Below are 12,077 nucleotides of genomic sequence, written 5' to 3'. Positions count from 1 at the left end.
GTGGATGCCTGCTGGTATTGCTGGAGTGAGCAGCGTAAAACCTCACTCACTCACTCATTCATGTAAAAAAACGTGCCAAGAATGTTCCCTCAATCGAAGATATTGCTACTACCTTTGGTTTGGGGGTATCCAGAGGCGTGTCTGGCCTGTAGCTGGTGTAGATGAGGGGGGTAGGTTCCCGCGCCGGGGGTTCCAGCATAGCACTGTCAGGAGAGTTGGGCCGCGATGTGTGATAGATGATGGCTGCCCGTCGCTCCAGCTCCTTCCGCATTTCGTCTGTGCTCTGTATTGTGTATCTGGTGGTGAGACATAGGTGAATAGTGTATCTGGTGGAGAGACATAGGTGAATAGTGTATCTGGTGGTGAGACATAGGTGAATAGTGTATCTGGTGGAGAGACATAGGTGAATAGTGTATCTGGTGGTGAGACATAGGTGAATAGTGTATCTGGTGGAGAGACATAGGTGAATAGTGTATCTGGTGGTGAGACATAGGTGAATAGTGTATCTGGTGGTGAGACATAGTGTGGGGTAGTGTGAGACAGGTATAGGTGAATAGTGTATCTATATGGTGCAGTCTGTAACTAAGAAATTGGGGTATGATGACATGTGTCAACAAGCCTGACCACTCGACCCCGTTTGTCACCTCTTACGACAAGCATGGGTGGCTGAAGACCAAATCTAACCCGGATCTTCACGGGTGTCTGATGGTGAGACACTTGGATGAATAATGGCGTATTCAGGAACTGCCAAGTCACACATGTACATGTAAGTAAATGTTTGTCGTAACTAGAACACATATCTCATTGATACATCAGCACATTATGTGGTGGGTGGCCTGACTGACCACTGACTGTCCACTGACCTGCAGATTCTGAAACCCCGACCTTATCCTCACGATCTTAATTCAGTCATCGTGAAACCGAACCCCATCTTCCACAGAAACCTTTAATTCCATTCCACTTATCAGATCCCACTTCATCTTCCACTTTACGAAACCTTTTCACGACTTCATTGTGGAAACCCCTTATCGACTTTAGACTTCACGAAACCCCGATCCTTTAGGATTCCACGACGACTCTTTCCACTCCATCATCTCGACGACTTAAGATCTCGATCCTTTAATCCCCATCCAGACTTTCTGACTTTATCTCGACGACGACGACTTCGACGACACTTCCACGACGAGCCTTCGATCCTTTAGAAACCCTTTATCTTTGAGATCTTCATTCCTTTATGATTCTGTCTCACTCCACTTTGAGGAAACCTTTAATCCCTTTGACCTTTGTCTTCACGACTTGATCTCGATCCTTTACCGATCCTTTGAAACCCTTTTATCTTTACTCTTTCCCGGGATCCTTTATGATTCCTCGATCCTTTTTTGAGATTTGTTTTAATTCTTTTATCTTCCTTTGACGACGACTTCGACGACTTATCTCGAGACGACTCTTTAATTTGAGTCTCGATCCTTTATGGTCCTTTGAGATTCCTCCTTTGAGACTTTAATTTCTTTAGGATCTTGACTTTCACTTTACTTTGAGGAAACCCTTTATTCTATTCTTTGAGGAACTTTGATTCTCCAGACTAATTTGTCTTCTCGATCTTTCATCGATCTCTTTAGGAAACTTTAACACCTTTACTCTTCTTTTTACTTTATCCTCTTTTTACTTCTTTCTCGGATCTCTTTGCCTTTATCCTTTGTCTGTTCATCTTTGAGAAACCTTTATCTTCTTTACCTTTATCTACTTATCTTTACCTTTGATTTACCACTTCAGCCTTTCATTGGGAGTCCCGACTTCTTTCTTTATGATCTCCCACGACCACATAGCCTGACTTTACAGAAAACCCCACTTTGTCGGAGCCACTTCCACTCCTTTACTGGGAGTCCTTTACCTCGACGACGAGTCTTCGATCCTTTATCTTTACCTTTTATTCCTTCACGAAACGCCTCCACATCTATAATTTTAATTTGTTCCTTTCCCCGACTTCTCATAACACTAGAAACCGAGCATTTTCCTCATTTCCTTTGATTGCCCTTGACTTTAATCTCCTTTACCATCTATGGATCTATTTGTCTTTTTTTTATGTGTTTGAGCTTAGATAGATTATATTTGTGCCTCGAGAGATTCTATCCTTTTATTCCTTTATTTTATCTCGACTTTATTGCTTTTCCTTTACCTTTATTGATCTTTCTTTATTTCTTTACTTTGAGATCTCTTTGATAGATTTCATTATTTATTTTCCTTTAATTTGAGGAAATGAGATGAGATTTCTTTACCTTTATATGACATTTATCTTTACCTTTTGAGATTTATTTTCTTTACTTTTAGGAAATTTCTTATATGATTTTCTTTACCTTTAGGAAACTTTATATCTTTACCTTTTATGATTTTCGAGATGATTTATTTATTTTACCTTTGAGAAATCTCGATGATGATGATTTCTCGATTTCTTTTATTAAGCTTCGATGATTTTCTTTAATTTTAAAGCGCATTTATTTTACCTTTCGAGATGAGATTTCCTTTACTTTATGAAATTTCTGAGATGAGATTTTATTTTTATTTATTATATTTTACTTTTAAAGCGCATTTATTTTACTTTTAGAAGCGAGATTTATATTCTTTAGAAGCTTTCGAGATGAGATTTCTTTACTTTTAGGAAATTTTACTTTATATTTTACTTTATTGTTTTCGAGATGAGATTTTCTTTACCTTTATACTTTCATATTTTACGATGCTTTAATTGTTTATATTTATTTTCGATTTATTTCTTTGTATTTATTTGTCTTTACGAGATGAAATTTCGACGACGAGATTTTCTTTTATTTTATTTTATGACGAGATTTTACTTACTTTATACAGCGATTTTCATCTCCCCACCCCTTCACATCTCCCCACCCTCACATTTCCTACACCTTACATCTCACCAACCCTCACATCTCCCACCTACCCCATGTACCCACCTGTCCCCAACAGTGCCCAAAGGCTTCCACAGGTTATACTGCACATCCCACTCCAGTTGCCTCATGTTGACATATGTGTAGTGGTCATCCGAGTCCCGCAGCTTGCTGACCATTGCACCATTGGACACTGTAATCATTGGAAGACATTCAGTACACATAAAGCTGTGGCAGGACTAACAGAGGTCTTGTACAGACATTGATGAGTGACATACCCAATACAGGTATATCATTGTCTCGTTACTGTACAACATAGATGAGAGAACTTGCTTGTTGGGCATACTTGGAGTAGTTGACCTGTTGTTAATACATATTAGAAAGGTACTTGGCTCAACATTAAATATATATAAGCAGCATTTATTAGTAATCTCAGTCTTCATTCTCTGATGCACTCACTAACCTGGGACAGCGTCCATGGCTACCAATGCCAGGAATGGCTGAGGTAAAGAGATGACTTTTCCAATTGTCTGAAAATATAATTAGTTCCAATCTGATAAAAGAGCTAAGGTACATTTCCACCCCTTCAAAGCATATATTGAAAGACATCTGCTGAATGCCACTGAAACAGGATGTTCCCTCCTGGTCCCTCACACACATTTTATAAACTCATGCAGTCAGTATTAACATGCACAGTTAGAGGTCCTCGAAGCCAGACACCTATATCCAAACTTCATTTCCACATCGCAATGAATATTAAATCTGGAGAATATCAGCCAGTTTTCCAGGTCTAACAGGTGTGACATGTTCCTGACGTTCATGAACAGATGACTGACGGTCAACCAGACATGAACGTCTGTCTTGTTTTACACTGGATGAAAACAACCAAGTTATTCTGACCTGACTGAAGGAATGTTAATGTACCAACCTGCGGTCCTAATAACAGGACATCTCCTAAATCTGAAACAATAACATAACATCAATTGAACCACTCTGATCTGGTGTATGTATTAGGTTATCTACGACACAGTAGATGTTACAAATTATACCATCAGTGTCTTATATGCATTATTAACATACAATTAAGGTTTAGTCCCATCACTGACTGATTAATAACTGGGTCTACAAATAGTCACCTAACCCAAGAAAGAAGACAAATGTGCCCTGGATACAAGTGTCATTAACACAATGCACAACTACAGTACCGTATGTGATTCGATTGATTGTTTGACTTTCGTAAGACCTTTATGACATGTTGACCAAGACTCATACTTCGACTTGGATTCAGTCATCCGGTCCACCGTCATATCTATCACAGCTTTCAAGTCTTGCGCTTCCTCAATGTTCCCAATTACATAAGAGTGAGACTTTACGGGATCGTTAATAATTTATGACTAGGGGGGATGATGATGATGATTTCACCCATTTTGTTCTCGGGAGCTAGGGGGGTCAGCTAGGGGTCAGTCAGCAATTTTATACATAAATATATGTTTAAAATTGTGCTTAGAAATTATGGGAAGGGGAAGGGGGTCATTGATTTTGTACATGACATGCAAGAGGGGTCACTTATTTTGTACATAATTTTTAGGGGAGGGTCATTCACATTGTACATGCTTCTCCATAAAAATCGTCACCACCCCCCCAGCCATAAATTATGAACGGTCCCTAAGAAACATCATCTATAGAGATGAGATGATGATGATGATGATGATGATGATGATGATGACTTACGTGGAAATTTGGGTGTGTTTTTCCTGGGTGTGTGACACTGGACAACAGGGGGGTCTGAGTCGGGGCTGGTCACCCCTTTCATGTGGTATTCCGACACATCTACAGGGGTCTTGGCTCTCTTCACCGACCCAGACGTCTGCAATTTGGTAATTCAAGGAAAGCTTTAGTCCAGGTACAATGGTACTATAAGTCATAGGCTACAATCAAACCAGACTGACTGGATGAAACACACCAAATATATACTTCCATGTAAAATTTCAGCTTTATGTGAATTATATCCGATGAAACTTACTGTACATAGATATCAACAAATAAATTGCTTTCTGATCCATTTAAAAAAAAACTTCAATAAAAATCTTTTAATTATTGTAAACCAAAAATCACTGTGTTCTTTAATCTGATTGGTTGATAAACATGATCAAATGGTATTCGATTCCCGGAAATTCGCTGCGTATTAATACATACAAACATCGCTCACACCATTGTATTGTTACGTCGTCAGCTGAGATGACGTCATTCAAATCATATTGTGACGTAAAGTCCGAATGACGTCACAAATGAGCAGTTCCAGATGCTACCATGGGAGACAGCCGAAACGGCCGGCTGATGACATTTCACTGCTGTACCCGTACTCGATGTCAATGAGTGCAGACACAAAAACGATGTGTGGACCTTTTGGTTTACTTTTGTGTTTACAATGTCGATAAACATCATGTGTTGGCCAATTTCCGGGTGTTATTGAGTATTTGAAGCACGGGAATATTTTAAATGAATTCCGGTGCCTCAAATACTCAATAACACCCGGAAATTGGTCAACACATGATGTTTATCTCCTAAATTAACAATGGTCTTAACACTTTTTTGAACACATAGCAAGCTAACCTTCCCACCTGTGTACAATGTGTGAAGCCTATTTCTGGTGTCCTCCACCACCACGATGTTGCTGAAACATTGCCAAAAGCAGCCCAAAAGCACACTCACTGACTCAGTGTGGTTCTGGAGACCAAACTTGAGCCACACAATAAGATCAACTTGCACTGTATGGGCACAAACCAGTAGTCTCCTCCAAACAGGGCTTAATCACACCATCAACAGGCTATCATAAGTGCACTTGTTTTCCCATGACCCTGTTTGTTGTGTAATCTCCTAGGTGCCCTGTACTGTCCAGTAGTTCTTGAAGTGATAGTATCTAGACTCACGCTCAGTACTTTGTCGCTCACAGGCTCTCGTGGAGATTTGTTGGTGAGATTCATCGTCTGTTCCTGAACCTTCTGTAGGAGAATCTCAGCAATGTCCTCGTACAATGCCCGCACATCTCTCTGCAAACAGAAACAGCTGTGTCACAGGTATGTTTTCAAGACCTAGATCAAAACTACCACATATCTACTGCAAGTATTCTCTCAATGACGCTTTCTTTTTAAACTATATTCTGGAAAAACACACTAAATTCTGGAGATCTGTTGCTTGTTGTGATAATAAACAAGGAAGAGTCTTCTCCCTTTATTCTTCATTTTTCAACTTTCTCAAAGACATGCTTACATTAGAATAGGATAAAGCACAAAGGCAATGCATCTACTATTTATTATCAAGAAGGGAAGAGTTGCCTCCCCTTAATGTTAATTTCTTCATCTTGTTCTGCAATTTTTTCATTCAATGGGATCAAGGAATCACATACTATTTAATGGTTAGTGTCCTTATCTGTTGATGAAGTGACTTAGTCACAGTCAGCAAGATACCATTCTAACAAGTCTGACTTCCCTTTATAGCACCCATTTAAGTTCCTGACTAATGTGTTCAACATACCCTCTCAGTCCTGTAGCTCTCAGCAAGTTGGGAAATTTTTCCAATAATGCTCCGGTCTCCTGTTCCCGTGGTTACCAAGTTCATCACTCCTGAAAATAATCAGTTGTAAAAGCTGATGAAACACTTCATCATATTAAAAGGTACATTACTGTTGACACCTTTAAGTTTTTCAAGTTATGCCATGCACGTCACTGAAACTACATCACAGACAGCTTGAAACAACAACTCCACCTGCCATCAACATATTTCTTATTTCAAAGATATATATGAACAAGGTTTTTTCTATATAAGTCACCCTTTGTTTCTTGCACTAGATATTCTAGGTATGTTTCAGAGAGTCTCACCAACATCCTTCTCCATATACTCAAAGAACGCCGGGACAATACACATCAGTTGAACAATCTCTGATGCCAGGAGACACTTGTAATCTCGGTAGCTGAAACACAGAAACATTTCATCAATGTCAGCAAACAAAATCCATGTTGGAAATTGTCCTGAAATTAATTATTTCACAGATACAGGCCTCCATTTAAACCAAACCAAAACTCACAGGTAATGTTTTTTTCTCAAATAAATCAACTTACATCAAAAGTCAACTCTTATAGAAAAGCGGGACCCAGTGGCAGATGTCCTAGGTGTACATACCAAAAGTCTGTACTGTCTTGTTAAGGTACATACTAAAACTTCCATGTTGGTGTGATCTATTCTCACACTATTATTAAACATCCTGATGATGACGTGCATAGGGTGATCTCCATCTTACATGTTGTGCATCTTGCCAGTAGTCTGTGAGTCCCCCTGGGAGTTGGACTGACTGAGTCGAGTGAGTTCCGCCACGGTGTAGAACAGGCACAGGTACAGGCGGTCGTACAATCCTCCATCCTGACAACACACAGCTCAACACATCACAGCCTGGAGAAGTCTCACATAATCATGCTACAGGTACAGGTACAGGGACAGGCGGGTACGAAGTCTCACATTATCATGCTACAGGTACAGGTACAGGGTACAATCCTCCATCCTGACAACACACAGCTAAACACATCACAGCCTGGAGAAGTCTCACATTATCATGCTACAGGTACATCGCATAATCCTCCATCCTGACAACACACAGCTAAACACATCACAGCCTACAGGTACATGCTACAGGACAGGTACAGGGACAGGCAGTACAATCCTCCATCCTGACAACACACAGCTCAACACATCACAGCCTGGAGAAGTCTCACATTATCATGCTACAGGCACAGGTACAGGCAGTGGTTCAGGCCTCCATCATGACAACACATAGCTAAACACAGTCCAGAGAAGTCTTGCACAATCGTGTTAGAGGAATATCTACTTTTCTTGCCCAGGTGACTGGCCTTTCATAACTCATCTTATGAGCAACATATGATATGAAACTTAACAGATTTGCTTAATTTCTACCTAATTTCTATCAAATATAGAAGATCATGATTTTTGTGGTTTTCTTAGCATATTTCTTACTGGCACACAAGCATTTGATCCAAGTACTGAGACTAAATATGTAAAAATACTTAATATAAAAGTTGGATAAAGACTTGCTCATAATTAGACTTTCTCTTGAAGTTTAAAAGCATTTTTTTTTATTTTTTACCTGTTCTGAACATAATAATGTCATAAGTCCAAAACCTTCAAGTGACAGAAAACAACTTGGCTCCCAGTAGTTAGTGGACTCTCCAATAACATTTCCCAATTCTCTGTCTGTAGGGACTACAACTGTTACTGCCTATGTCCTGTATGACTGACCTCCCTGATGTCCTTGTCCACCTTGATGGCCGACAGCAGGATCCCCACCACCTGACACCGCACGTCCTTGGGCAGCAAGAACAGGTCCATGGTGTACACCTTCCTGTCAGTCAGTGAGGCAGATGGGTTTAACTCTGATATACCATCACATATTCCAATTATATCAGTGTATGTCTGTTTTATGTGGGCAATTGAGATGGCCACCTAAAGAATTTCATTCACAGCATGTCAGCTTAATGTGGATGGGCACACCAAAAGTGACACAGATTGTTAAAGTTTTCTCCTTTTGTGAAACAAAAAACATGGTTCTGACAATCCAGGGATCATAATCAAGTTGAATCTGTGAGTTCAAACCCATCGCCGGCAGATCCTGACTAAACCAAAGACCAGAACTCGGTGAATGTCAACACCTCCGACCACCAGACTGCCAAGACAAACCTACCCTATCTTCCCCAGCTTGGCTGTCTCCAGCGTCTCCTTCACCAGGTGTGTGGGCATTACAAACTCTAGGGATGCCTGAAACAATACATGCAAGTTACAAGACAAAACATTCCACAAAATGTATTGAAGTACACAAGCTATCAGCACAAGAGTTATTTCCCTTCAACAGGCAGACGGATTAACATAGTATGATGTATATTGATGTTACAGTATTTGCTGTCTTAAACACCTTGCACCTGTAAGACCTCCCTGAAAAGAAGGAATCTTTATGAAGAGGCCATAATGAGATTCAAATGATAGACCTTCTGATCCGAGAGTTGGACACCATGTCCACATGGCAAAAGAACAAGCTGACATTGAGGTAGGGATGTCATCTGTGGGATTACTCCAAGCCCTGCTACAATGCCCCTACTGAGACTGAAAGTTTTCATGACAATTCATTTACAGGAAACAGCAGCTTAAAAAGAGGAAAATAACTGCCTCAAAACTTATCACAAACGTTTTTGTTCCATCAACTAAGTCTGTTGACTACTGATCAAACTCTGAAAACAGGTAACCCTTGTTTAGCTGATGTAAACAGAGCATGTGTATTGTCCCCTTGTGACACTGACCACCAGTAGCAGCAGCAACATATTGCATCTCTCCCGGTCAGTGGGCCGGACGTCCAGCAGGTCCTCCAGGAATGTCCGGCGGTAACGCAGCACCTGGAAGTCCCTGCATAAATAAAACCAAATATTCAACATATCATAACATTTTAACTAGAAGTGTTTGCAAGTACACTCAAAAACAGAAAATAGCCCCTTTATTGTCATTTCCCCCAAATCATATGTCCATGTACTTCCAGCCTGTAAATATCACTTACATCCCTTTATCAAGGCAATATTTGTAAGATGCAAACATCAGATCCAGGTTAGAAATGATCATCAGAAATCCTGCTTGTGACATGAGGCGATTAACGGGATCAGGAGGTCAGACTTGGCCATTTGGTTGACACACATCGTATCCCAGTTAGATAGATTGATGCTCATGATGTCAATCACTGGATTATCTGGTCCAGACTCAATTATTTACAGAACACCTCAATATAACTGTGGTATTGCTGAATGCGGCATTAAACAAACAAATGCAAGATGCAGTAATTTACCAAACATCACCAATATTGCACGTGTAGAGATTGGATAAGAATATCAATGATCATTGCCTAAGTGAATTTAAAATACAACTATGTTGAAGAAGTACCTCAAAGGAGACCTTAACCTTTGACATAAATGCAATGATGTACCAACTACGGCATGTACAGAACAAGGAATGGTGTTTCATGCTACTAGGTACCCTTCCTATGTTTGTGGACGACATGGCATATAGATCAACATCCCACATATCTCAGTACCTGCTCGTGCCACCATCTTAACATCTCCTTGTACAAATGTTGTATTTAAAATAAAAATTTAAGGAGACATTTCTGACCTTTGGAAAACTTGACAATGTATTAACACGATAACCTTCACAGCTACCAACCTCTTAGTGTACTTCCTCTCTATTGTGAGGTCCTCTTGTAAATTGAAAGCTAAGTACTTAAGTCGTCTTTGATCAATTTCTGCAAAGAAAAACATTAACACCATGATGAATAACTTCTCACTGAACAGGTTTTTCTCAGAAAATCCCCATTAATCTCATGTAATTAGTGGTTTGATATAAATGTCACATTCAAATATTTTGTGAACTTAGAAACATTATCTAGCGAGATGTTGAACTTCTTTCTAGGACTGCAACTGCATCTGTCAACCTGGAATCTGCATCAAATACCTCTGATGCATACACAATAGATGTGACTGTGGTTTTACACCACCGTGAACTATCTTCTAGTTATTATCAAGAGACAGTACTCTGCATAGCAAGTATCAACTTATGAATAATGATAGATCATAGAGATTAGATATACTATTCACACAACTATTACAGAACTCACCTATATTATGAACAGCGTTTATAGGGAACTTTGTTAGCAGATGTTTAGACTGGAATAAAACAAAAACAGCTGGTTCATAACTTGATTCATAACTTGGTTCATAATGGTTTGGTTGTTGTTTTATGCTATACTCCGAGTCTGGACCAGATAAACCACTGATTGATACTGTGATATAGTGTTGGGATAGAATAACACACACAATTTCATCAATCTTATGACAAACATGGGTTGCAGGGCATCTGTTCTATTCCAGATCTCTGCAGAAAGTTTACATGTTGAACAGCTTCTGAGTGTATACACCTAGATATTTCCTCAGGTAAACTCAAGCAGCATTTGAATCCACAACTCCTACACCCTTATGGTATAACAAATCATTATGAAATGACATTATTTATTCTATTTCAATCATTACTACCTCTTCTACAAGTTATATTATTTTGTATGATTATTGACACCTGACTGTTTGATAGACAATGTTTTTAGGAGTTGCCCATATTGGACTGCCCCATGAACCTACCTTGTCCCCGAAGATCCCGTTCACCTGTATTTTCTTCAGTGCGCTAGGTATAAACCATTCCCTGCCTAGCTTGTGTCTCTGAAATGTTGGATGACATGGTGAGTTCAGATTCAAGGTACAGTAGGTCAGTAATATTTTCCAACATTGGTTTACTCCTGAAGGAATTAGATCATGTTTTAAAATGGGGGTTGGTTGGTCACAATGCCTACTGAAAGTACTCAGTGCCTACCGAGGAATTTGCGGCCCACAGGAAGTGCTTGGTGACTGCTGAAAGTATGTATTGCCCAACTAAAGCATTTTGTGCCTAAAGGAAGTGCTTGGTGACTACAGAGGTACTTGGGACCAACTAGAATTACAAGGTGCCTACTGGAAATACTGTGTGCCTACCGAAAGTACTAGGCTCCTAGTTGATATACTTGGCACTTACTAAAACTACTTGGTGCCTACTGAAACTATTTGGTGCCTATTGTAAGTACTTAGTGCCTACTAAGTGTATTTGGTGCCTACTGAAAGTACTTGGTGCCAAGTGGAAGGACTTCATGCCTACCAACACTCAGCCGTCACCTGTGGAATAGTCTGTTACAAAGTCCAATCAGTTCCAGATAAGTAGCATATCTGCATAACACAGACACTTTTTTATTAGCAGAACTTCAAAAATATTTACTTTTGGTACACCTGACCTGAGGAAAAGCCTACATCCTGACAACTGCTACAGTTAAGGTGCTAACATTGAACAAACAACAGAAAAAAAACAGAATAAAACCCACAATAATATTTGCCACCAGTAAACCATAAAAGATCCTTAGCATGATGCGCAGAACATGATTATACCATTTTTTCTCCCAACCACTTATCGACGGTTTAACTTATGACCGGAGGTGTCTGCCACAAGGCTCGAGCAGTCAGTACTCAGGGGAGTTTCCTGTGGAGTGGGAGTGACGACATCAAC

At 39.8% G+C, this 12,077-nt stretch overlaps 1 protein-coding gene across 2 annotated transcripts in view; it reads right to left on the bottom strand.

The window, feature by feature from the left end:
• Window positions 1–12,077, bottom strand: part of LOC124288684 — a 72,599-nt gene that overhangs the window by 35,984 nt on the left and 24,538 nt on the right. For both annotated transcript variants that reach the window (XR_006901507.1, XM_046725253.1), the window contains exons 7-21: window positions 11,129–11,206; window positions 10,612–10,660; window positions 10,161–10,239; window positions 9,254–9,356; window positions 8,644–8,717; window positions 8,202–8,304; window positions 7,192–7,310; window positions 6,773–6,864; window positions 6,429–6,517; window positions 5,825–5,944; window positions 4,626–4,761; window positions 3,823–3,854; window positions 3,358–3,424; window positions 2,961–3,087; window positions 113–296 (exon numbers count right to left, since the gene is read on the bottom strand). Coding sequence is in view for 1 of the 2 variants with exons in the window: in XM_046725253.1 (XP_046581209.1) it covers window positions 113–296; window positions 2,961–3,087; window positions 3,358–3,424; window positions 3,823–3,854; window positions 4,626–4,761; window positions 5,825–5,944; window positions 6,429–6,517; window positions 6,773–6,864; window positions 7,192–7,310; window positions 8,202–8,304; window positions 8,644–8,717; window positions 9,254–9,356; window positions 10,161–10,239; window positions 10,612–10,660; window positions 11,129–11,206 (1,452 nt within the window). In the remaining variant the exon portion in view is untranslated. The remainder of the gene's footprint in view (window positions 1–112; window positions 297–2,960; window positions 3,088–3,357; window positions 3,425–3,822; window positions 3,855–4,625; window positions 4,762–5,824; window positions 5,945–6,428; window positions 6,518–6,772; window positions 6,865–7,191; window positions 7,311–8,201; window positions 8,305–8,643; window positions 8,718–9,253; window positions 9,357–10,160; window positions 10,240–10,611; window positions 10,661–11,128; window positions 11,207–12,077) is intronic.

Source organism: Haliotis rubra, unplaced genomic scaffold (assembly GCF_003918875.1).
Source record: "Haliotis rubra isolate DU_JTF1 unplaced genomic scaffold, ASM391887v1 Scf422, whole genome shotgun sequence".
Taxonomy (NCBI): Eukaryota; Metazoa; Mollusca; class Gastropoda; order Lepetellida; family Haliotidae; genus Haliotis; species Haliotis rubra.
This window is presented reverse-complemented; position numbering and strand designations above follow the sequence as displayed.